At 38.9% G+C, this 24352-nt stretch overlaps 1 protein-coding gene across 1 annotated transcript in view; it reads left to right on the top strand.

The window, feature by feature from the left end:
- Positions 1-15336: 15336 nt before the first annotated feature.
- GRK5 (G protein-coupled receptor kinase 5) overlaps positions 15337-24352 on the top strand; it is a 196103-nt gene continuing 187087 nt past the window's right edge. Inside the window, exons 1-2 of the mRNA XM_070752603.1 lie at positions 15337-15377; positions 15703-15795. Of these exons, the coding sequence (XP_070608704.1) occupies positions 15744-15795 (52 nt within the window). The 5' untranslated portion in view covers positions 15337-15377; positions 15703-15743. The remainder of the gene's footprint in view (positions 15378-15702; positions 15796-24352) is intronic.

Genomic DNA, 24352 nt, shown 5'->3' with positions numbered 1-24352 from the left:
TCTGAAAGCTTATCAAGCTTTTTGGGGAAAAATGTATTACCCTCTTAATGTGGCTAGATGGCAGCACACTCTTTCAATAAAAACAGATGTTTTTTGCCAGATGTTGTGGAGGAGGCCAGTACACTCCCAACCCACTGCTATGACACATCATGGAATGCTGAGACAATATGTCAGTTTGTAGGACTGTAACCTCAACGTAGCCTTCACAAATAATTGAAGGCAGGCAGACTTGTTATTGTAAGAGAGGGGGGCACTAAAAGTATAAGGAGACACAATTGTGAACTGTATGTTACAGAAAGGGGGTGGGAAGCCTTTTCCCTAAAAAAATTTCCTGAATATAATTTGGATCAATTTTGTATAAACCATACCTGCCAGACATAATTGCATTTCACTGATGTCATTTGTTTTCAATTTTGGGCACATTACTAGCAGTAATAAATCCTGGGAGGCAATCATTTGGCTTTAAATGGCATTTATTAGGATTTATTTGGAAAATAGTTGCTTGCTTCTCTATAAATGTCCAATCGGTGAGTTAAAAGGGCTTTTGTGTTTTTTTAAATTTCTACATTTTTCCAACCACCACAAGCTCGTGGATGTTGGGACCCTTAGGGGTGTTGTAATAGCTGCTGAATTGCTCGAATCTAACAAGCATCCTTTACTGCAGAAGTCTTCTCGGGAGGCTGTATATCAACAATGGGGCCATTGACTCCCATCAAGGGTAGGGTGGTATGTAAGAATGCCTCCTGCGGATAATATTTTAAAATTGTATTTCTCGTCTTGAGAAAACGCAGTTTGAAAATGGAGGGGAGGTTTTACACACACACACCCCTTCTCTTGTAGAGACAGGAGACAGTCTGTTGCTGCAGTACTCACAGCTGCAGACCTGCAAGAGCCCACTCAGCCGATGACTCATCGGCTGCAACAGCTCATAACGTAGACCTTCGTTTTATCCGTCCTCATTTCTCATTACAGGGAGGCCAAATTTTAGGTTTATATACTGAAAAATGTACTAACGCTTCCTTGGCAGTCTTCTGAAAGATGACCACTATCATCACTGTTATAGCTTGTAGTGACCAAAAGGCATTTTTAAGTCCCCCCTCCAAAAAAAGGAAAAATATAACACCCCTCCTTTCTTGAACGATACTGCAGCAAAGGTTTCCATCAGAATTCGAACGTTCCATTTTACCTCAAGCCCTGCTCCAATAAAATTTATCTGGCAGTTACTTAATTTTTCTTTAAAAAAAATATTTTTCTAAACATGCAGATTGGGGGTTTTTAACTGCCCTTGCATAAGAGTAAATAAAGGTTGATAAACTAAAGCTAAAGTTTAAAGGCTTCTACTCTTATTCAAACAGATTGAATGTACGTCATAACAGAAATGATTTGTTTGTGCTCGGAGTATAACTGTATCAGGGTGCATAAGTAATTGTTATAACATTTATTAGTTCACCGGAACCTCTAGTTGTTCCCATCTGCTGAGCAACATCTGCCAGTAAGCTCAGGCTACATGGCTGGCAGCTTTCTTAGGTACGGTCCATCATGACCAGATGAGCTAATTCTACTTTATTGTAAGGCTACGTTAACATAATCTTACAAAGTATAAAACTCCTGCTCTTTTCCTGTCTGATAAATTATAGAGTTTCTTTTTCTGTCTATTAGGCAGCTGTGGGCTATCTTGCCTCTTATCTGTTCACTTCCTAGGTGGCATCTCTTCCTCCTCCATTGTCTCCCAAGCTCATTCTCACATACCATTACAATGGCAAATAATGAAAGATATACTGTTGAGCTTGTACCTCCCCAACACCTCTAAGGCAACAGATTCCTCATCCTGCTTAATCCATTTATTAGCATTCCCTGCTCTTTGTCCCCTTAGCTGTTTTTCCATATATCTGTTAATTCCTTCATGCAACAAAGGGTATGAATGTTCATATAATATGATAACATTTTTCCAAAGAAGAGACTAGTCATACCTTCCCTGCTACAGTTCTTGTACTTCCTGACATGGTCCCTAATATACATGTAAGAGGTATCCAACACATTTGGCCATGCATCACTTTTTTAAAAAGCTGTTTAAGGATAATGTAAAGCACGTAATTCAGAAGCCATTCTATAGCTATGCTTAGAAGCCGACTGCTTTAAGCCTCTTTAAGAATGCTGTCAATCTTGTGACATAACATTCAATACTCAATAGCTGCACCTCAAGCAAAACAACCATCAGATATGATATTTTTACGATATGATGATTGGGAGAGCTGCACATAATATTGATTATCTACAAACAAGTCATAGTGTCAGTCATGAAAAACAGCTTGTTTAAAAATGGAAATGACCATTTGATGAATTTTGTAAGGACAGCAGAAAAGTATTATAAAATATCCCATTGATATTTTTTTTTTAAATGCATAGAACTTTATGGTTTCTTTCTAAATCAGATAAGCTAGTCCCATTTTGTTTTTATGCATTTTAATGGTTCCAACTCTCTTCCAGAAGATTAGGGCAATATACATAGAACTTTGAAGCCAGCAACACTGTGAGGTATTGTTATGTGAAAGACAGTGCTTTGCCCTGGGTCTCATGGTGTGCTTCCATGGCTGGGTCATCACTCCTTAGTCACTGTGCTACAGAGATTATGTTATGCGGTATGAGATATGGAGCTTTTTCCATTCTGTCACTATCTGTAGATTTTGAACTACTGTTTTCAAACATCAGACCTTATCTGTGTAGTGGTTTGAGGTGTTGAACATTCCAGCCCAAAACATCTTGAAGGCACTGTAGGGGATAAGATTGGAAGGCTAGATTCATATGCTGTGTTGCATAAACCTCCCGTATCTTGACATCTCAGAATTTCCTACTAGCATGGAGAAAGCTATGGTAAGCCATAAAGTGAGACGGGGATATTATTGATTAAGATATTGTAGGAGTTAAAAACACCAATGCTTATAAATACTGAATCAAGAATACTGATGTTCCATCAAAAAAAAAAAAATCCTGATACATATACAGATACATATGTGTGTGTGTGTGTGTTTTCCAAATGCTTACTTAACAAACAATATGACTTTCTACATTGGCTCAAGCATATTTTAAAAAATTATAAAGATGCAACCATAAAACAAAACTTTAAGAAATGCCTAGATATTACCTGGATTGTATCTTTATTCCTGTTTTTTTCCTGAAAGACTTGAATGCTCCGCCCACCCACCCGGATGTAATCACATCCCATTTATCCACATTTCCGACGCTGTATGCATGTGCGGAAGGCTTTGCTCATGTGCAGATGGGTTCACATTTGAGAACCGATAGGGAAGGTAAGTCAATGCCACCCTTGATCAAAATAAACGACACTTGAAACAATTCTTTTGTTGGAATTATATACCTCATTATTTCCAAAGCTGTTCAACCAGCAGCCTAGTAACAAGGATACGCTGGAGAAATCAGTACTGGCCTGCATCATACCTTATGCCAAGCCCATGTATAGTTTGTTTTCTATATGCAGTACCATGCCAACCAACCAGCCATTCTGGGTTTGTAAACCATGTTTAATGTTTTCTGAAAAATCAGTTGTAACAGCCATAGGTAATTAAACTAAGATTTAATATGATACATGAGCTCTATATTTGCAATGCTGCATGAAAGAAAAATACAGATTTCTCTTTCATGCAGCATTTTATATTTCCATATAAAATGCTGTTAGCTGGATAGCTTTATCCTACTATCATATATTTTGGTATATCTTGCTGGATAGTATCATCTTAAACCTGTTACGTCTATGCTACAACAATCTGGATGACAATTAGATGATAAGAAAGAGATTAAGCCTCTGTATATTATAGTCATCTGGATTTTTGCAGTCCTCATCTGGTAGCATTACAGAAGCTAAAAAACCTTAACTTTTCACCCCAAAATCCTAAAGTTGCTTTGGAATTCTAAACGAGGCACTCAAAGTTATTAGGATGGAGAGAAGTCAACAAGTTGGAATTTCATGTAGTTAAACTAAAATGCAATAAAGTTAAAAATCAAGCAACCTCATTAGATATTGAATATTAAATATTGACTGTGAGTATGTTCTTTAATGAACTAAACTTGCATGTTGCCTATTCCTGGAGGTGGTTACTCCCTGGTAAGGTATCTGTACTATTGGTGGCTAACAATCAGGTGTTTTCAGCTACAGCTGGTACACCAGCCAAGATCCTATTAAAGTTATGCTGAATATTTAACTTTTTTCACCAAGTGTCATTCAATTTAATGGAAAATGAAATGCTTTTGATTCCCTTTCTTCGAATCTAAAAAAACAATTTTGTCGAATTCTCATGGAACATGTGGGATTCTCACACTATTTTATTTTCAAAGTTACATGAAGACCCTGTCATTTATTATATGATTATCTATCAATAGCTTAAAGCTTCTTATACTATCGTTGAATCCAATTAAAAATCTAATAAAACTGATTTCGGGGGTCTTTTTCAAATAAGAAAATATGAATTGTCAGGTATGTTCCAAAATAATTCAGCAATGTATAAGAGAAAAGAACAAATCCAAAATACTTTCAATAGGCTTTTAGCAAAATCAAGTTAAAAATGAACATTAAAAGATAACCTGAAGTGTTTTGAGAATGAGACAGAAAAACAGAACCCTGTTCTTTAATCTGCAAGTTCTAGTACAAAGGATTCAAGGAACATAGTGGGAAATACTAGATCTAAGATTAAAGAGGGCTGTGAAAATATATACAGACACCTCACATCCTGGACACAAACTGTTTCAACTCCTACCCTCAAAACAACGTAATAGAGCACCGCACACCAGAACAACTAGACACAAAAAGAGTTTTTCCCCGAATGCCATTACTCCGCTAAAGAAATAATTCCCTCAACGCTGTCAAACTATTTACTAAGTCTGCACTACTATTAATCTCATCGTTCCCAACACCCATCTCCTCTCACGAATGACTGTATGACTGTAACTTTGTTGCTTGTATCTTTACAATTTATATTGACCGGTTCCTAATATGATTTGATTGCTTATTTGTACCTTTGTATCATTAAGTATTCTACTTTAGGATTATTGACGAACATTTCTTTTATGTACACTGAGAGCATATGCAGTAAGACAAATTCCTTGTGTGTCCAATCACCCTTGGCCAATAAAATTCTATTCTATTCTATTCTAAATAGCAAGAAAACCAAACTAATGCAAAAGGTTCAGTAACCAGCCTTCACAATGACAAGACATATTTACGAGTGGCTACGAATAATCATGGAGCCAGAAATATGCCACAGACTAGCACTTGGTAGATAAGCAGTGAAGGCCCTGGAAAATATGCTGAAGCATATTTATGCCCACAAAGATCATTGCTTTTCCCTATGAGATTGTTTCTGTTTTGCTTTTTGAAAGACTTTAACCCTTTCTTTAATACATATCTAATTCTTGGTTTGTCGACTAGCCAAACAAATTTTAGAAATTTATTTTTGACATTGTTTAAATAGTATGCCAGTCATTAGTAAATGTAATTTCTGAAATTAACGTAAGAATCTAGATAAGACATTCATCTTGGCCAGGAAAGTTCTTCCTGTCATTGACAGTAATAATTTTTTCCAGCTCAACACATCTTTTTTAATTTCATTCCATACCTCAACAGTTATTCTGATATAGTATACAGCTTGTATTAGTTGAAATCATACCCCAATATTTAATCTTTTTTCAATTCTGAATTCAGAATTATTTAGGTCCAGACATCTTGCAGTCATATTTTAATCAACATCTTTATTGTTTGTATATCTCAAAGCTGCTAATGCACTCTTTCAGATTTCTCACTAGAAATTCAATCCCTTTTATAGGATCCTGTAAGATCAAAATCAAATTGTCTGCAAAACCTCTCAATTTAGAGGTCTCATTTTTTATTTTTAACTCCATTAACTTCTCGTCTAATACTGTATTTCTAATGAAAATTTTAAGAAATAAGATAAACAACAAAGGAGGCAGGGGACAGTACTCTCGTGTTCCTTTCTGAATATCATATGGTTTAATCAAATTACCATTAACTTAAATTAGTATTTCCCATCTGTTTTATAAAAAGGGTCATCCCATAGACATAAATGCATATTTGATGCATTTCACAAGCTTATAAAAAGTTTGTTTCTGCTTCCATCAAGGACTTTTATGCTGACCAACTTATATGTTCAAAAAAGAGGACCCAGCTACTTTTCTCTTTAAATTCCTAAGCAATTCTTGAAGATGTGCAACTTGAAACCTTCTCAAGTCTTTTATAGTCCAATTTGCATGTCTGCTGTCTCCTGCTACATTCCACTAGACTGTAACTAAATGCAGCCTCATGACTTGGACAAAAGCCAGTCCATTCTCTCTCTCCCACTCCTCCTCTGTTTTATTTACAATTTTGCCAAATGAAGCAAAATTATTTCATGATTTAGAATGTTTTCTTTTGTTTACATTTCTTTGGGCTAGAACACACTATCCCAATGGCAGCCCATAAATATAAATCTATAAAATACTATCTGGGAGACAATATATACTAGAAATTCCTTAGGATTAAAGAATATGAATATGTATATGTTTTTAAGGTTAAAAATTCAATAAACAGATTCTTTTAAAAAAATGAAATAAATGTGGAAGTCTAAGAAATTATTGTTGAGACAGATTGGTTGTATACAGAGGTGGCTTCTAACTTACTTCACTGCTGGTTTGTTTCCTCCTATGCTTTGTGGGCGTGCGCACATGTGCAGTGCTGAAAACTCAACTTCTGTGCATGTGCAAAAGTTAAAAACAAGATGGTGGCGCCAAGAGAGCCAGTTTGGGGGCATGGACAGCCAGCCATCGCTCCCAGTTCTAAAGAACTTGTCTGAACTGGGGAGAATCTACCCCTAGTAGTATACATTTTTCACTAGGATAGTACAGTGCCACCTAATGCTTTTTTTGGGGGGGGGGTTAATTTCTTTGGATTGCTGCTGTCATAATCCCATACCATTGGTCATGTTGACCAAGTCTAATGAGAATTCCAACTCAATAATGGCATAAGCTTTGCCACCTGGGTTCCCTTTTTTTAAAAAAAATTAAACTTCAAATGGTTGTGCAGATCACTTGTTTTAATTCAATTAGTGACATATTTGCCACAAAGATGAACCAGAGACCTGCTTCATCATTTGATGTAGGAATGCCACTAGATGGCACTTTGGTACAACTCAAGGTCTTGCATGGATACTGTCTTGGTCAATTAAATGGACTTCAAGCACAGCTGTGGTTAAACTGAGATTGTTAATCTTTCCAAGAATTAAAAGAGGTTCTTGATATGCTTGCTTCCAAACTTTAAACATTGGAGTCATATGAGATTTCATAATAGTTTAAGTAAACATTTAACTGCAAGAGAAGAAGGCACTGATTAGCAAGAGGACACAACTAGGGTTGGCTCATATATTAGAACAGCTTCCACATATGTTAAAGGCCACTGAAAATTGCTTCCATTTGATCTTTGCAATAATTTAAAACTACTTTCCATGTGATTCACCCTAATTGGTTGGCAGACTTTGTGTTTGTGCCAGAATTATTGAAAATGTATATGGAATTAGGCCATCAGGAAATCATCTTCCTAAATGACCACCATAGGCAATCAAATAGATGATCTAGGATAACTTGCCATGGCCAACTTGCTGCCTGCCAAGTTACTGCTACTCTACTCGTTGTGGGACAAGAGTTACACTAATATCAAAGAAATAGTGGAATAGCATCATTAAAGAAAGTATGTCAAAGGAGGGACAAATGAAGTGTGAATGACAAGAAGTAAAACATTTTTTTTATTGTTTTAAATAATTAAATTGAATTGTTGAATTCAATGGTGAATTGGCCATGACCAATTGGCCGTGATGAGCTATCCCATTCCAGATCCAATACCAGCAATAATTACATAGGCCACTGTTCACATTCAGTTTATTTATTTATTTGATTTTTTTTTAAATGCCGCCCTTCTCCTTAGACTTAGGGCGGCTTACAACATGTTAGCAATAGCATTTTTTAACAGAGCCAGCATACTGCCCCCACAATCCAGGTCCTCATTTTACCCACCTCAGAAGGATGGAAGGCCGAGTCAACCTTGAGCCGGTGATGAGATTTGAACCGCTGACCTGCAGATCTAGCAGTCAGCTTTAGTGGCCTGCAGTCCTGCACTCTACCCAACATAACCTCTTATATAAAACCAGAAAGTGATTTCTAAGTTACTAATGACTGCAGATTTTTTTTCCTAGAGGAAAGGGACAGAAATGGCATTACCTCTTTAGTTCACTGAAATAATAACGTAACTTCTGATGGCTTAAAAATAAGCCATCAGAACCTCTCCATCCTCTGAAAATAGAGGTAGCTTCAGATGGTTTAGCAAAAGACAGAATTTGTTTTCTTCACCATGGCACTCTATGGCACCATTTGCACTCCATATGGACAGGTAATCTTCAGATATTATAAAAATGTTGTGAAAACAAACAAAAAAAGATTTGTTACATACCTTATTTAGGAATAGGCCCTGGTTCCAAACTGGCACCATAAGCTTTGGCATCATGCCCTATCCAAATTTAGTTATTTTTCTATTTCATCAAAAACAAAACAACCAAAAACGCTACACATTGAATGGTAGCAGGTTACAAAACAGCAAACACTCCTAGGTCTCATCTTGATTTTCTAGATTGCCTTAGTTTCCACTTATCCCTCCAAGCATTTTAAAAGAAAATAACAATAGAAGCATCTTTATCTGGTATAAGGTGGTTTTAATCGTCTATCCAGGAAAACAAAACAGCAAAAATAAAAGATGCAATGATAGTTTTTGGGGTGGGATAGAGAATTTTTTTTACCTTTTAAGTACATTGGGTTTTTTTACTAGCTAAATTCATTACAGCAGCCATTAGCCAAATGCACACAATACAATAGGAAGTGTGTGAGCTTAACTACTAAAAAATAGATGGTTTGAAGGTTTCAGGCAAAATCAGGATTTCTTCACAGATTATGAACGAGAAGGTCTTTACTCACAGTCTCACAAAAGATCTTTTAACCCATATTTTTGATATTCTGCCTCAATACAGAAGGAATTGGGACCTTATGTTAAGATTTATTGCTCAAGCTTATACACAAGAATCTAGTCAAGTGATGGTCAGCACTAAATTGGCACGAGATAAGAGTCAAAGGGGGGCTGGACTTGGAACGTTTATGAAAACAAGGATACTAAACTGAGTTCTCTCTGGGTGCTGCCCTCAGGCTCTACCCCCTTTTAGAAATACAGTATCTACTTGAACAGTATTCCATACATCTGGTTAAATGGGCTGTTACCCTAATAGATCTATAGATCCATTTTTTTTTTTAGGTCAGTGGGCACATTCCAAATTTTGAAAAACACTCATTGTTAACGGATAGTTAACAGTTTATTCTGTTAGTCCAATTCTCTGAGATTGCAAGATAACCTGAACCATGAGTCGGTTGACTAAAATATGATTGAATAGCCTGTGGCTCATTGTTTTGTGCAAACTCACCCATTAAGCTAATTAGGTTACTTTAGGTGAACTACTATTTTTAAACCCAATCTCATACCTATCTTGTTTTATAGAATCAGGATTATCTTGCATTCCTAGAGATGTATGACATACATCCAATACATATCATTAAATATTTTGATGTGTATTATTAGTTGGAAATTATATTAAACCTTATAATGGTTATGCCATGAAATCATATGTATTTTGTTTTATGCTGCATAGTAGAATATTCCTAATAACACCTCCATGTCTTGCCACTCTATAATTCAATCCATTATGCAAATATTATTTCCAAGTAATAATATTTCCAAATATGCATAACTTATGAATGGTTAGTCATATTTACCAGTACTTGGAAATTTTAGTTATTATATTAATTAGGGAAGACAGATTCCTAGCTATCAAACTGAATACATATAATTAAGAGTATCATTTTACCACCAGATAAATCCTTTTGCCTCAATAAACAGCAGTGCCTGGTTAATGTCATGTCATCTCGGGTGAGAAAGGAATCAGGGTCAGACCTGGATAGTGCTTGAATGGTAGACCTCTGAGGACAATTAGGATCTTAGGATAGAACGAAGGTGGGGGGATGACAAACCCTTCTCTTGTGTTTCAAAGTAATCTGCAGGAACTTGTTCATGAAGTCAGCAGGACTTTCTTTGTTTTATATGCTTTTTTTACATTACAGCTATTCACACAAGACATAGACACAAACTGATTTTAGTTTAGCTTATGTGGGTGAGCCCATTCTATATAGCTAGTTTGTTCCAATGGATCATGAAAACCTAGGATAAACTATAAACTTCTACTATGTTGGTTATGACCTATAAAGCCCTTCATGGCACCGGACCAGAATATCTCAGGGACCGCCTTCTGTCGCACGAATCCCAGCGACCAGTTAGGTCCCACAGAGTTGGCCTTCTCCGGGTCCCGTCAACTAAACAATGTCATTTGGCGGGACCCAGGGGAAGAGCCTTCTCTGTGGCGGCCCCGACCCTTTGGAACCAACTCCCCCCAGATATCAGAGTTGCCCCCACCCTCCTAGCCTTTGGTAAGCTCCTTAAAACCCACCTCTGTCGTCAGGCATGGGGGAATTGACATTTTCCCTCCCCCTAGGCTTATAAAATTTATGTATGGTATGCTAGTATGTATGATTGGTTTCTAAATTGGGGTTTTATAAATTAATTAAATATTAGATTTGTTACATTGTATCATTATTGCTGTGAGCTGCCCCGGGTCGGCGGAGAGGGGCGGCATACAAATCTGATAAATAAATAAATAAAATAAACAAAGCATCCATTTGGAAGGTAGCTTGAGGCAGGACAGAAGTAAAGAACAGGTAGTCCTCATGACCAACTGACCAGAATTTCCATTTCTAAACAATGCAGTCATAAAGTATGATGTCATGTGATTGCATTGCTTAACAACATAATGCCAGCTGTCATTAATTGAATCCACCCGAACCTAAGCCATTTCTAGCTTGGTTCCTCCCAGCTCAGTAAAACAAAGGACTGACTCCTCTTTTAACTGCCCCACAATCACCTATCTCCCCACATCTCTGCCTCTGTTTTGGATTCCTTGCGTTCTCTTGCTAGTCTTGCCATCCTACACTGCCAACTTTGCTGCCTGTAATTCGCTCATCCTACCACTCTGCCAATTTTTTTCACCCTGCCACTCACTGACTTTCAACCATTTTTGAAAAGCCTATTACAGGATCTAAGAGTTTTGGATAACTTATCATTTGGCCTCCAATCATTGTAGGGAAGGTGGTTAAGACAATTATGGAAGACCACAGTGGTCCAGAAAAAGGTTATTTGGACCTTTTTCAGGCAGGATTTAAACCCAGGTGTGGGATAATGGAACCATTAGTGAGTCCCTTGGGTGGCTTGGGTTGGGTCCTGGATCAAAGCTGTGCATTGATTTTCATCCTTTTGGATATCTCAGTTACTTTTAATATCATCAACAATTATACATATGGGTTTGGGAATGGAGACCCTATTTGCTGCTTCTTCCTCCATCAGTGGTTTCAGGCATATTTTATGTATTTTGTGAAGCGCTATGAGAGGTTAACCCAATGCATATGTGGGGTGCCACAGGATTTGGTCCTCTTTCCCATTACTTTAACCATCTATATGAAATTGCAGGCCAAGATCATCCAGCAGTTTGGGATGGTCATATTAGCTAACTTAACCATAAGAGAGGTCTTTCTGATGTCCTATTAGTGCTTGGAGACTGTCTAGATTATACCGAACCAGAATATCTCCGGGACCGCCTCCTGCCGCAAGAATCCCAGCGACCGGTTAGGTCCCACAGAGTTGGCCTTCTCCGGGTCCCATCGACTAAACAATGTCATTTGGCAGGACCCAGGAGAAGAGCCTTCTCTGTGGCGGCCCCGACCCTCTGGAACCAGCTCCCCCCAGATATCAGAGTTGCCCCCACCCACCTTGCCTTTTGCAAGCTCCTTAAAACCCACCTTTGTTGTCAGGCATGGGGGAATTGAAATTTTTTTCTCCCTTCCCCCTAGGCTTATAGAATTTATACATGGTATGTTTGTTGGTATGATTGGTCTCTTAAATTGGGGTTTTTTAGATTACTTTTTAATATTAGATTTGTTACATTGTTTTTTATTGTTGTTAGCCGCCCCGAGTCTTCGGAGAGGGGCAGCATACAAATCTAAATAAACTAAACTAAACTAAACTAAACTAGATGGGAGAGGAGACATTGAAGCTCAATTCAACTAGGATAGAATTTGTGTTCCAATACTGTAGGTGTTTTCTGTCAATGCCAGTATTATAGGGTGAAATCCAGCAGGTCCTGACAGGTTCTGGAGAACCAGTAGCGGAAATCTTGAGTAGTTTGGAGAACAGGCAAATACAACTTCTGGCTGGTCCCAGAGTGGGTTGGAAATGGAGATTTTGAAATATCCTTCTCCCGTGAGTAGGGAGGGAATGGGGATTTTGCAGTATCCTTTCCCTGCCACGCCCACCAAGCCACACCCACAGAACAGTTAGGGAAAATTTTTGAATTTCACCCCTGCAGAGTTACACTGTGGTATAGGCAAACTTTGTCATAAAGAAACTGCTTTGGAATCTCGGGGTCCTTCATCGCTTATGTGTGATGAATTTTATCTATGAAGGGAGGTGGTGTGATGAACCATAATCAAGAGCAGTTTCCAGGAAGGAGGAAGCACAAGGAATCGGGCAAGACAAGAGATAACACAGGCTGCAACTGGATCAGAGAAAGATTTAGGATAACCACTCCTAGAATCTTCCAAGGGTTAGGGTTGGAGTACTGTAGGACAAAATGCTGTATGGTGCAAGTAAATAAAATAAATATACTTTGGGTTGTTCTGTGTTATTCTTGGGCTGGGCCTGACAAACCAGTAGAAGCTATGGCTAACAGATTCTGCCACCTTTGGCTGAAGTGCCAATTGTCGTCCTATCTGTTTCAAGGAGACCTAGCTATATGTATTATGTATTAACTGCCTTGGAAATGGCCCTGGGTTGGTGGGCCGAGAGGCAAATAAGGAGCTGTGATGTTTCTTCAATACACCAGGGTGATTCGACACAAAAATGTGTAACCCTTCCCTGGTGCAGAGCTGAAGGGATTGGATACTGTAGCCTAGAGGATAATTCTCTGCCTTACAAGGCAAAGGTTGCAGGTTCAAGTCCCAGTGGGTATGGCTAGCTGATGAGGCCAAAATAAGGCCGAAATAGATCTATCCTAGTGTCCCTTAATTTTCAAATTCAGCAAAAAAACATGTCACTCACACACACACACACACACACACACACACACATATATATATATGTAGATTGTTCTGAGTTTGGGTTTTGCCCCCTGTAATATTTTGATATATTTTGTATATAATTACCTCCTAATCGGACTACTGCAATGTGCTTTACAGAAGTTTACAGAATTCAGGAACTGCAAATAGTCTAGGTTTTTATTGCTTGTCTATTTATTGGTTCCTGAAGTTGGAAGCATGCAACATTGACTTGTAGGTTCTTCATTATTGACCAGTTGGTGCCTGGATATAAATTTAAGGTTCTAGTCTTGACCTAAAAATTATCCATGACTTTTCACCTGGACACTTGCAAGGCTGCCTGCTCCAGCCAGAATCAGCCCAAGTCACTGGAAAGAGCAACTTTTTGTGCTCTACATTTCTCCAGAAGCCAGAGAGGCGAAGCTAAAATGTAACTCTGGGTTGGTCTTATAGAGATCAGACTGCAAGCTTTAGGGAAATGACTGAAAATGAAATTTTCCAGAGAGCATTATGTCATTTTGTTTTCTTTCTTTGTTTGTTGCTTTCATTTGGGGTTTTCTGATGCCACTATTTATTTAAACCACAACCTGGAGAGTTTAACTGTTATATTTTATGCACTTAATTTTATCCGAATGCAGGAAAATATAAGTATAATAAATATAAATATAAAAAAATATAATAAATTTTAAAAATGGGTTCATTAGTGTTCAGTCAACATGGTTAAAGCAAACCGTATAGACTAAACTAGTAGATCAACAAGCCCTATTTTTCCTAAAGCCACAGTGAAGCTCAAGGTGCTTAAAACAATCTACAGGCATTGCGCCTAATTCATTTGGCTTCCATGTCATTTATTTTCGTTGTTCACTTAACAGGAACTTGTGCACATAGAAAACATAACAGCATTTGAGGAGCTGTCAAAATATTTTCACCAGCAGCTTACTTCATTACACCAAAGCAGCAGATTGACAGTCCTGGAACGGATTGTGAATCATGATGGTCTTTTCTCCATTCAAAAAATATATACAGTACACTGCTCAAAAAAATAAAGGGAACACTTAAACAATACAATATAAATCCAAGTCAATCAAACTTCTGTGAAATCAAATTGTCCACTTAGGAAGCAACACTGACAATTTCACATGCAATTGTGCACATTCAAATTTGTACAGAACAAAGTATTCAATGAGAATGATATTCATTCAGATCTAGGATGTGTTATTTGAGTGTTCCCTTCATTTTTTGAACAGTGTATGTATGTTTGTATGTGTGTGTGTGTATACATACATACATACAAACATACATACATGCATACATACATACTGTATATGTAGATTGTTCTGAGTTTGGGTTTTGCCCCATGTAATATTTTGAGTGTCTATGCGACGTTTCGGTGAAATCACATTCACCATCATCAGCCTGATGATGGTGAATGTGATTTCACCGAAACGTCACATAGACACTCAAAATATTACACGGGGCAAAACCCAAACTCAGAACAATCTACATACATATACCCATGAAAATCTACGAAAACAAATGTATGTATGTATGTATGTATGTATGTATGTATGTATGTATGTATGTTTTGGCTGAATTTTTTTGAAAATTAAGGGAGACTAGGATAAATAGATATATTTGACAGGAAAACGTGAGGTACGTATGTATGTGTACAGTATATGTATATGTACAGCATATGTATATTTAAAAAAACCAGACTATTTCCGCTTCCCTCTCTACTCTGGAGTTTATCATCCTTACCTCAGGAAAGCATCTGAAAAACCTGACTGGGCATCCAAGCGCTCACCTCCCCGGGCCGCCTGCATGTGCTGTGCAAAGGAACGGATGCTGGCGGTAAACCCCATCGCCTGCCGCCCCTCCACCCGCCTTTACCAAAAAAAAAAAAAAAAAACCCCTTACGTCTGCCGACACGCTCCGAGGAACGAGCCAGCTGTTGAGCACGGCGCCTGCGCAATGCTGCGGAACCCGCTTCGTAGTACCACACCCCCGCGGAGGGAGGGAGAGAGGAGCCCGCCCATCTGAAAAACCTTCCCAGCAGAAAGAGGAGGAGGAGGGCGGGGGGGCCGGCGGTGAGAGGGTGGGCTTTTCCTTTCCCCCCTGTTTTTTTTTTTTTGGCTTTTACATGCAGGAGCCCAGCATGGAGTAAGCGGTGGTCCTCGAAGGGGGAAGAGTTTCGGGCTGGAAGGGAAGGAAGGGAGAGGCAGGGAAGCAGGCGGGCAAGCAAGCCGAGCGAGCAAGCGGTGGTTCCTTCCCTCAAGGCAGGACCTCGGAGGAGGAGGAAGCCCGAGAAAGCGGCGCAAGAATGCCCTAAGGGCAGCGGGGGGTTGGTGCCGCCGCTGCCGTAAACCGGTGAAAGGCGAAGCGCCAAGTGCCTCTCTCTCTCTCTGTGGAAAGCTGCCCCGCCGCCGCCGCGCGCGTCCCGCCCGAGCCCGTCAATGGAGCTGGAGAATATCGTGGCCAACACGGTTTTGCTCAAAGCCAGAGAAGGTAAAAGCTCGCTCGGCGCCGAGCATCTCTCCCTCCTTCCTTCCCTCCCTCTCTCTCTCCTGCCCTTCCTCCCTTTTTGCCCTGTCGCATTTCGACCTGTGCGGAGCGATGCCAAGCGGCGGAGGCGGGAAGGGGGATGAGGGGGAAGGCAACGCTTTTCAAGGCGGCATCTTCCTTGGGCTTCAGCTTGTGCGGTTGATCCCCCTTCGTTCTTTGGGCGGGGGGTGGGTGGAAACGGGGTGAACGCGGGGCTTCCAGACCGGGCTTTGCTCTGCGGGAGGGAAGGAAAGCCAAGCTAAGCCGAATCGGGCAGGAAGAAGCGCTCCCTTCTCCAAAGATTCATCGTTGCCGCCACCCCAGCCCAACTCTCTCCCACCTCTTTTCACATCTCGCCCCGCAAAGGTGCGGGAGTGACCGGCGTGGCTCTCCCACGGGGTGGAAGGGAGCCCGTCCCGCCGATCCGAATAGTTTCGGGCGCCCCATAGCGACCCGCTCGGGTGACACGAGTGTGTGGGGGGGGGGAGGTGGCGTAAAGAGTGAGGAGGGGGCTGCACACGAGGTACCAGGAGCCCGGAGAAAAGGAGGGGGGGGTCTTCTCGGATTTTAAACCGATGTCATTAAACACGTCACGGAGAAGAAATGGGGAGGGGGGAGAAAAAAGAGCGGTTCCGATGTAGCGAGGGGCGGAAGGCGATTGCTGGACCTTGCAAAACTGCCCATGAAAAAAAAAAACCTAACCGTCCCTTCCCGCCCGCCCACAGCTGCACGATAAAAGCACCGGTTAAAGAAAGGTGGGGGGGGGGGAACCTGGTTCGGGTTCGGTTTTTATTTTTGCATCGGATCCTGGAGTTTGGTGCTGTGTGCGTGCGCGCATTTTGCAAAGTAGAACATGCACGGGGCATATTTGGAACGGGGTGGGGTGGGGGCACGATCTTTGCTGTCAGCCCCGAGCGATTAAGCAGAATTAATTTGGTCCGTGTTAACGAGCGGTTCTTACAACAACCTTTGAATTGCCTGGGTGAGGAAAAGGGGTCTCCCCCCCCCCTTTGCTACGATGACTTCGAACCTCTCCGTGGAGAACGTGGGCTTTTTTTATTTTTCCCCTCCCGGAAAGGTGATAAAGCTCAGCTCCTGAGCGCGCAGCTTGCAGTCTTTTGGGGGGGGGGGGAGCTTTTCATTCACTGCGTTTGATGAATGGGGAAAAAAAGAGAACGGTCTCCTAACTGGCAGCGCAGGTTCCCTATAATCTCTCGAGGCTGTGCTTGAATGTCTTGGGTTTAACAAAGGCTAAAGGGAGGCTTTCTTATCTGGGAAACAGTGGAGGGCTGGGATGAGCAATTTGCATCTGCCTCCAGAAAAAGCCCTCCTTTTGGGGCATTTGTTTCCCCGCTTTTGCCATAGCCATACAATGTCTTTAATCAAGGGGTGGGTGGGGTATTTAAAGTCAGCATCTCTCTCTCTCTCTCTCTCTCTTTACCTTTCCAAAGTGGGTTTACAAACAACAACACACCACCTATCTGTTTTAAAGTACAGGCTACTGGTCCTCTATACCAGTGTTTCCCAACCTTGGCAACTGGAGGATATTTGGACTTCAACTCCCAGAATTCCCCAGCCAGTGAATGCTGGCTGGGGAATTCTGGGAGTTGAAGTCCAGATATCTTCCAGTTGCCAAGGTTGGGAAACACTGCTCTATACTAACCTACCCAGGCATCATGCTCTGGGGGATCCAGAGCCCGAGACCATGGTGTTTGGAGACTGAAGGATGCCAATGCAAGCACTGGTCATTCCATTGAAGATTTCTGGTCTAAACTGTGTAAAGGAAAAATTGGATGGATGGAAGCTTCAGGGATCCTTTGTGTAGAGCGCTGGTGAGCGCTGGTGAGACCACATTTGGAATACTGCAGCGGTGGGCTGTGACCTGGAACACTATATTGCGCTCGCCACCACGGCTCATAGGTTCTTGCGGGGCTAGCGCGATTTTGCTGCTGCACCTGTGGAGGTAGCAAAATCGTCCACGGAGCCGCAGGTGTGCCCGTGCTTCAGTGAGGTTTTTTTTGCTTCCACATATGCCAAAACACGGGGGCACCTGCAGCTCCATGCACAATTTTGCTACTTTCACAGGTGCAGCAGCAAAATCGTGCTGGTCTCGCAAGAACTTACGAGCAGCAGCGACGAGCACAATTTAGCCTTCTGGCTCGTAGCCCTCCGCTGGAATACTGTGTTCAGTTCTGGAGACCTCACCTACAAAAAGATATTGATAAAATTGAACGGGTCCAAAGACGGGCTCCAAAAATGGTGGAAGGTCTTAAGCATAAAACGTATCAGGAAAGACTTAATGAACTCCATCTGTATAGTCTGGAGGACAGAAGGGAAAGGGGGGACATGATCGAAACATTTAAATATGTTAAAGGGTTCAATAAGGTTAAGGAGGGAAGTATTTTTAATAGGAAAGTGAACACAAGAACAGGGGGGCACAATCTGAGGTTAGTTGGGAGAAAGATCAGAAGCAACGTGGGAAAATATTATTTTACTGAAAGAGTAGTAGATGCTTGGAGCAAACTTCCAGCAGTTGTGGTTGGTAAATCCACAGTAAAAGAATTTAAACATGTGTGGGATAAACATATATCCATCCTAAGATAAAATACAGGAAACAGTATAAGGGCAGACTAGGTGGACCATGAGGTCTTTTTCTGTTGTCAATCTTCTATGTTTCTATGTTTTAAGAGTTACTGAAGTAGTAATACAGCTTACATTCGAGAAAACAGCTTCTGTGTTTATGCGGCTGTGTCTAGCAGAGACCCCCATCTAATAATCAAAAGTAATTGATCAACCAGAAGATGCTTATGAAATTAATTCTTGGGTATACCGTATTTTTTTTTTTAAATGTGAGGTCGTATGCAAAGGGAGAAAGGTAGGAGAACAATTTGCTTTACTTGAAAAGAGAATCTGATAACTGTTTCCTGCAAGATCTTCCTCCTTATATGTTGATTAAAATTTTCAGTCCAATGTTTCTATATGCCTGAATTGAGGAGTCTCATCTGAACCCTAATGGATCCCTAGAATCAGGCCATAGTATTTCTAAGCAAGGAAGAAAATCTAGTTGCTGACTGAATGCTGAGAGAGAAGAGTGAACATCTGCACGGAGCCACCTTGTGGCAGGACTTTATTAAGCATCTTAGGGCTTGAGAAAAACTTCCAAACCTTATTTCCTAAGGTTTGTGTTTCTGTGTGGTTTGTGGAATAAAAATATATGACTACAGTATTAGAATGCAAAGAAAACAATGAATGCCTTTAATTTGTAAGGGTGCTTCGTAAGGGTGCATCTAATAGTAACTGGGTGATCCTCAGATTTTTTATTCGTTTCTTCATTTGCTGAGTACTAGGTCAGGATTTTTCATGGGTTTCCCCCCCCCCCCAGATTTTGGAATTTGCTGTTAATTAAAAATAAAATCCCAGACTTGCCTCCCAAGATCAGATGGCAGTGTTTTAATGGTAAAAAATTGGTTGCGTTCATAGAAACATAGAAGTCTGACGGCAGAAAAAGACCTCATGTTCTATCTAGTCTGCCCTTATACTATTTTCTGTATTTTATCTTAGGATGGATATATGTTTATCCCAGGCATGTTTATCTACCATGTCTGCTGGAAGTTTGTTCCAAGGATCTACTACTCTTTCAGTAAAATAATATTTTCTCATGTTGCTTTTGATCTTTCACCCAACTAACTCCAGATTGTTCAAGTGGTTTTCTTTCTTTCTTTCTTTCTTTCTTTCTTTCTTTCTTTCTTTCTTTCTTTCTTTCTTTCTTTTTCTTTCTTTCTTTCCTTCCTTCCTTCCCTTATTCTAGTGGATCTTAGGATTCCCTAGGATGCAGTTTGAAAAACCTGTGCTAGACAATGTGTGAAGTGAAGCTTACAAGCTATGGGTTGTTATAATAGAATGATTCACCCAGTATATTATGGTTTATTAAAACAGGCTGCTTTGGCAAACCTTATGCTTGAGACTTTATTCACATGTTCTGTCATGTGAGTGCGTTTCATGCTTTTCTTCCCAGAAGACCTATGGGGCTGTGTAGTGAAAAGGCAATGTCTGAATCGACTCTTGTTGCCTGTACTGATGATGGATTTTGATTCTCTCCTGATTATACATTTCTTTGATTCTCTTTTATATTACTTCATTTACACAATGTTTCTGGGCTCTGAGGACGCAGTCTTGGGTATTATCTTTTTATTGATATAAGTATTAGTGCAATCATTGCAAAGGAAGATTATCGTGAGTGCGTGGAACAGAACTTGATATATGCAGTGATGAGTGGGTTCACTTTATCTTGTCCTATTATTTCATTTACAGAAAACTATACTGATGACAAATGTTCATAGGGTTTCTTTGCCAAGCTGTCTAGAATGTACCGAACGGCCATGTTTCCACTTCCAGGAAAGGAGTCATAATTTGCTTCTCGACTGTTCTTTTTAATCTGAATTATCTTTCTTTTTTAACCATATTTAATTTAATGTAATTAGTTTGATTGGTAGTTGTTCCGAGAGCCCCATGTATAGAAATGCAGGATAGAAATATATTGATGGACATTTCGTTCCATAAGGAATAGATGAAGATAAAGGTGACTTCAATCAGAAATGAGCTTCACCGACAGAGACTCTCTTAGTCTTTATGGGATTAGAACATTTTTAGTGGATTATAATTCAACATATCTGAAAAGTAACAAGAAGAACACTGTATTCAATGGTGGTTAGTAAACTTTTATTTTTAAAGGGTGGATATTTCAGTTTATGGCTGATTTCCCAATGAATTTCATACCGATTCATGACGTAGGGTAATAAATATATTTTTATCTTTGCCATTGTGTTAAATTATATGTCGGAAGCTGTTTGGTAAAGGTTTTAAATTTCTTGTTTAATGTAGATCTTCCTTCTTTCTTCCTAAAATGTACAAAATTTCAAAAGGTGTTTAGGAAATAAATCAGTCACTCTAGCACCTATTGACCAATGGTAGTTTAGCACTTTGGTTCTGTTTTTAGAATTTATGTTTTTGATATAAACTGCTGGGAATTTTTTTTTTAGTATGACAGTATATCATATATAATACATTATATCTAAATATAATAAAATAATCAGTGGATCTAATAATAAAATAATAAAACAACCTGTGGATATCCAGATGTCTCTCGGTTGACAGTCACAATGTATTTGGAGAGCACCAGGTTCAGAAAGAAAATATAGGAAAGTGCATTTTAGTTAGCACTTTAAAAAAAAAATCACTTAATGGAATGGTGCCATAATTATGAACTGCATTCTTATGCAGATCTTTATGGACACAGGAAGAGCATTTCAGTTTTCAGCTGATTTAATCGTGCTATACTTTGTTGAATTTTACCCATAATTGGAAAGTGATAATTATTTCATAATTATTTATATACACAGTATATATATAGGACAGAAAAATATAACAATAGCGTCTGTATGTGTATATTTTTGTATGTATGTACATATGTATATACGCACACAGAACTAAAATAAAGAGAAGGGAATAAAAGAAAAAGACGAAGTCAAAAATGCAGAAAAAAGAGAAAGAAAATCTAAATAATTTCTAAAATTTTTTACAACAGTTATAAGTAGAAATGTACATTAACCTCTTGCTCTATGGTTATAACATTGTTTACATTTTTCTATAATTATTTCTTTTAATCATCAGAACCATATATCATACTTTAATTTTTTCCCCTGATTCATGTAAAAATCAATAAAGTTTATATTCAGTTTTAAGTTTAGGCAATATATTTTCTTTTTAACAAAGCTGTCAATTTGTCTATCTTTATAATCCATCCCTGTATCTAAAATTGAATCTTTCCACCTTTGTGCATATAATAATCTCACTGTAGTTATCATATATAAAAAGAAAAGTCCGTTATTTTATTTATTATTAAAGACTGTTTATTGATCAGTCTTTAAAATCATCTATATTTTATCTTTTTTGTGCCTCTAGCCACCATAATAAAATGTCCCCTCTTGTTGATTACATTTCCAGCATAAATTTGTACCTTAGATATATCAATTTTTCAGTGATATATACCAGCAATACAATATCTTATAAAAACTATTTTAAAAAAATACAACCATGTATATATTTACATTATTTCAACCACGTATTTTCCCACTATTCCATTTGTATATTCTAAGAAAAAAATAACCCATTTTCATGCTTGTTCTTCTGTTTAAAATTTCAATAAAATTTTTCAACATATTCATCATCTCTGTACAATTCTGTTTCAAATTCAATTTTATATAGTTATATAAAAAGATTTTAGAAGTCCCAGTGTTCTAAAATAAGTGAAGGGCAACCAAAATGTTTACTACCACACTGTGGGCGGGGCTTATGCAGGACGCCCTGCATTTTCTTACAGACATCTTTCAGTGCCAATTGGGTGCTCTAAGTTGGAGCTCCATTTTCGCTATCCCACTGGGTTCCTCCCCGTCCGGGCAGCAGCCCACCCCTGTCTAAAATGCACATGTGTAGATATAATCACTTGTTTAGAGGCTGAAAAATGAGTGCTTTTAGACTATTGCTGAGAAACAGATTAGAAGATTAATAAAATAGAAGGAAAGATTCATCTTTTCCATTTTTTTGCTTCTGCCTTCCAGCTTAAATACAGTAGTTTAATACAGAGTAGAGTAGCTTAAATACAGAGCTAAATCACTGGAGAAAATAGTCATAAATTTGAAATAAATAAACCTATTTAACTTAATCTCATTGTGAACATCCTGTTTTATATAACTAATCTTTATTGATCTATAAGAAAATGCATAGTTTATCGAATATTGTTGAAACACAGTTACAGTAAAGAAATAGCAATGTCCTACTGTCCAAACTTTATTTTGAAAATCCGTCTTCTTATTTTGGATAAATTTTGGGACAAAATTGAGACATTTTATCTGCCTGCCTGCCTGCCTATCTGTCCGTCCGTCCATCCATCCATCCATCCATCCATCCATCCATCCATCCATCCATCTATCTATCTATCTATCTATCTAATTTATATGCCATCCACCTCCTCAAGGGCTCTTACAACAAATAAAAACAACATTTAAAAGAACAATTTAAAAAATAATTGCAAAACCCTAGTAAAAGCCATACATATCTCTCAGTATCTCTCATAGCCAGATTTAATGGTATCTCATTCAGTCAGTGGCCCCCCAAGCCTGCTGGAAAAGCCAGGTCTTTACAGTTTTGCGGAATGCCAGTAGGGTGGGGAGGGTACGGATCTCAGGGGGCAGCTAGTTCCAGAGAGCTGGAGCCGCCACTGAGAAGGCCCTTCCCCACAGCCCCGCCAGTTGGCATTGTTTGTTTAACAGGACTTGGAGAAGGCCAGCCCAGTGGGCCCTTATCGGTCACTGGGGGCTATACAGTAGGAGGCGCCGAAGATAGTTGATTTTTATTTTGATTATATTGTGTCTATTTTGGTGATATACCACCAGTCACACCCCTTATGGCTCAGAAGCAGGAAGAAACAAAAATAAGGTTCGCAGGTTGAAAACTTGTCTACTCCTTTGCTCAACCAAAATGTAAATTTTGGCTTATCATGACCTGTGAATTCAACCATTGTGATTTGTCTGCCAAAATTTATGGTGTGATGCATATGGAACTCTAGTCCTTGTGCTTTCTTCTCAAGCCATAATTAAATAAAACATGACCCAGCGCAATTTGTAAGCCTGATCATTATGTTTAACAATAAACTTTACAAGTTTTTCTGGAATGTAAGTTGTGAGTAGTCATTATTGGCAGTGTTTACTCTCAATAACTGAAGAAATTGAAAGCAGTTTCCATTACAGCTTCTGAAACTGAATACAGCTTTAGTAGAATGGTTTTAAACTTCATCTAATGGGAAAGGTATGAGACCAGTCTTCTTGTACTTAAACTGTCAAGTTTATTTGTCTTTATTTATCAAAAGCTGATATCTGTTCATATGTTAAGTTCTATTAGCTTAAGTATCAAGTGATTGTACAGTATGCACAAATATTTATGAGGTAATCTAAAGGGTAAAATGCATGTAATGTATTCATGTCTATGCAACTATCCAACTGCTAATTCTCCAATAACTGGATCCAAAATCCCAAGGTCAATAATATAAAGAATAAAACATAACAGAACAATATGAATAATTTGACACAGACTCAGCAAGCTTGTTTATGATAAACTTTTCTAGTACAATATTTTTAAAACTTTGAATTTTAACTATAGTTTCAGAAAGATAACCTTACAAGTCTTTTACTATCACCTGAAGAAGAGGACTGTAACTCCGGAAAGCATATATTGTACTTAACTATCAGAGTCTCTCAACTATCTTTACTTATCTATACTTCTCCATAAGAAGGGGAAATGATTTGGAGTGTTGCCTATAACGTTTATTATGTGGCACAAGGCTTGCAGCCATAAGACCATTTAACACCAAAATCTGTGGATATGGATTCCTGGTCTTTTCAGCTCAGAACTTTTAACAAAATATTTAATTTAGCTGAAGAGAAAATAATATAATACACGATGAAAG

Source organism: Erythrolamprus reginae, chromosome 5 (assembly GCF_031021105.1).
Source record: "Erythrolamprus reginae isolate rEryReg1 chromosome 5, rEryReg1.hap1, whole genome shotgun sequence".
Taxonomy (NCBI): Eukaryota; Metazoa; Chordata; class Lepidosauria; order Squamata; family Dipsadidae; genus Erythrolamprus; species Erythrolamprus reginae.
The sequence above is the reverse complement of the archived record's forward strand: the minus strand, read 5'-3'. Positions and strand labels throughout refer to the sequence as shown.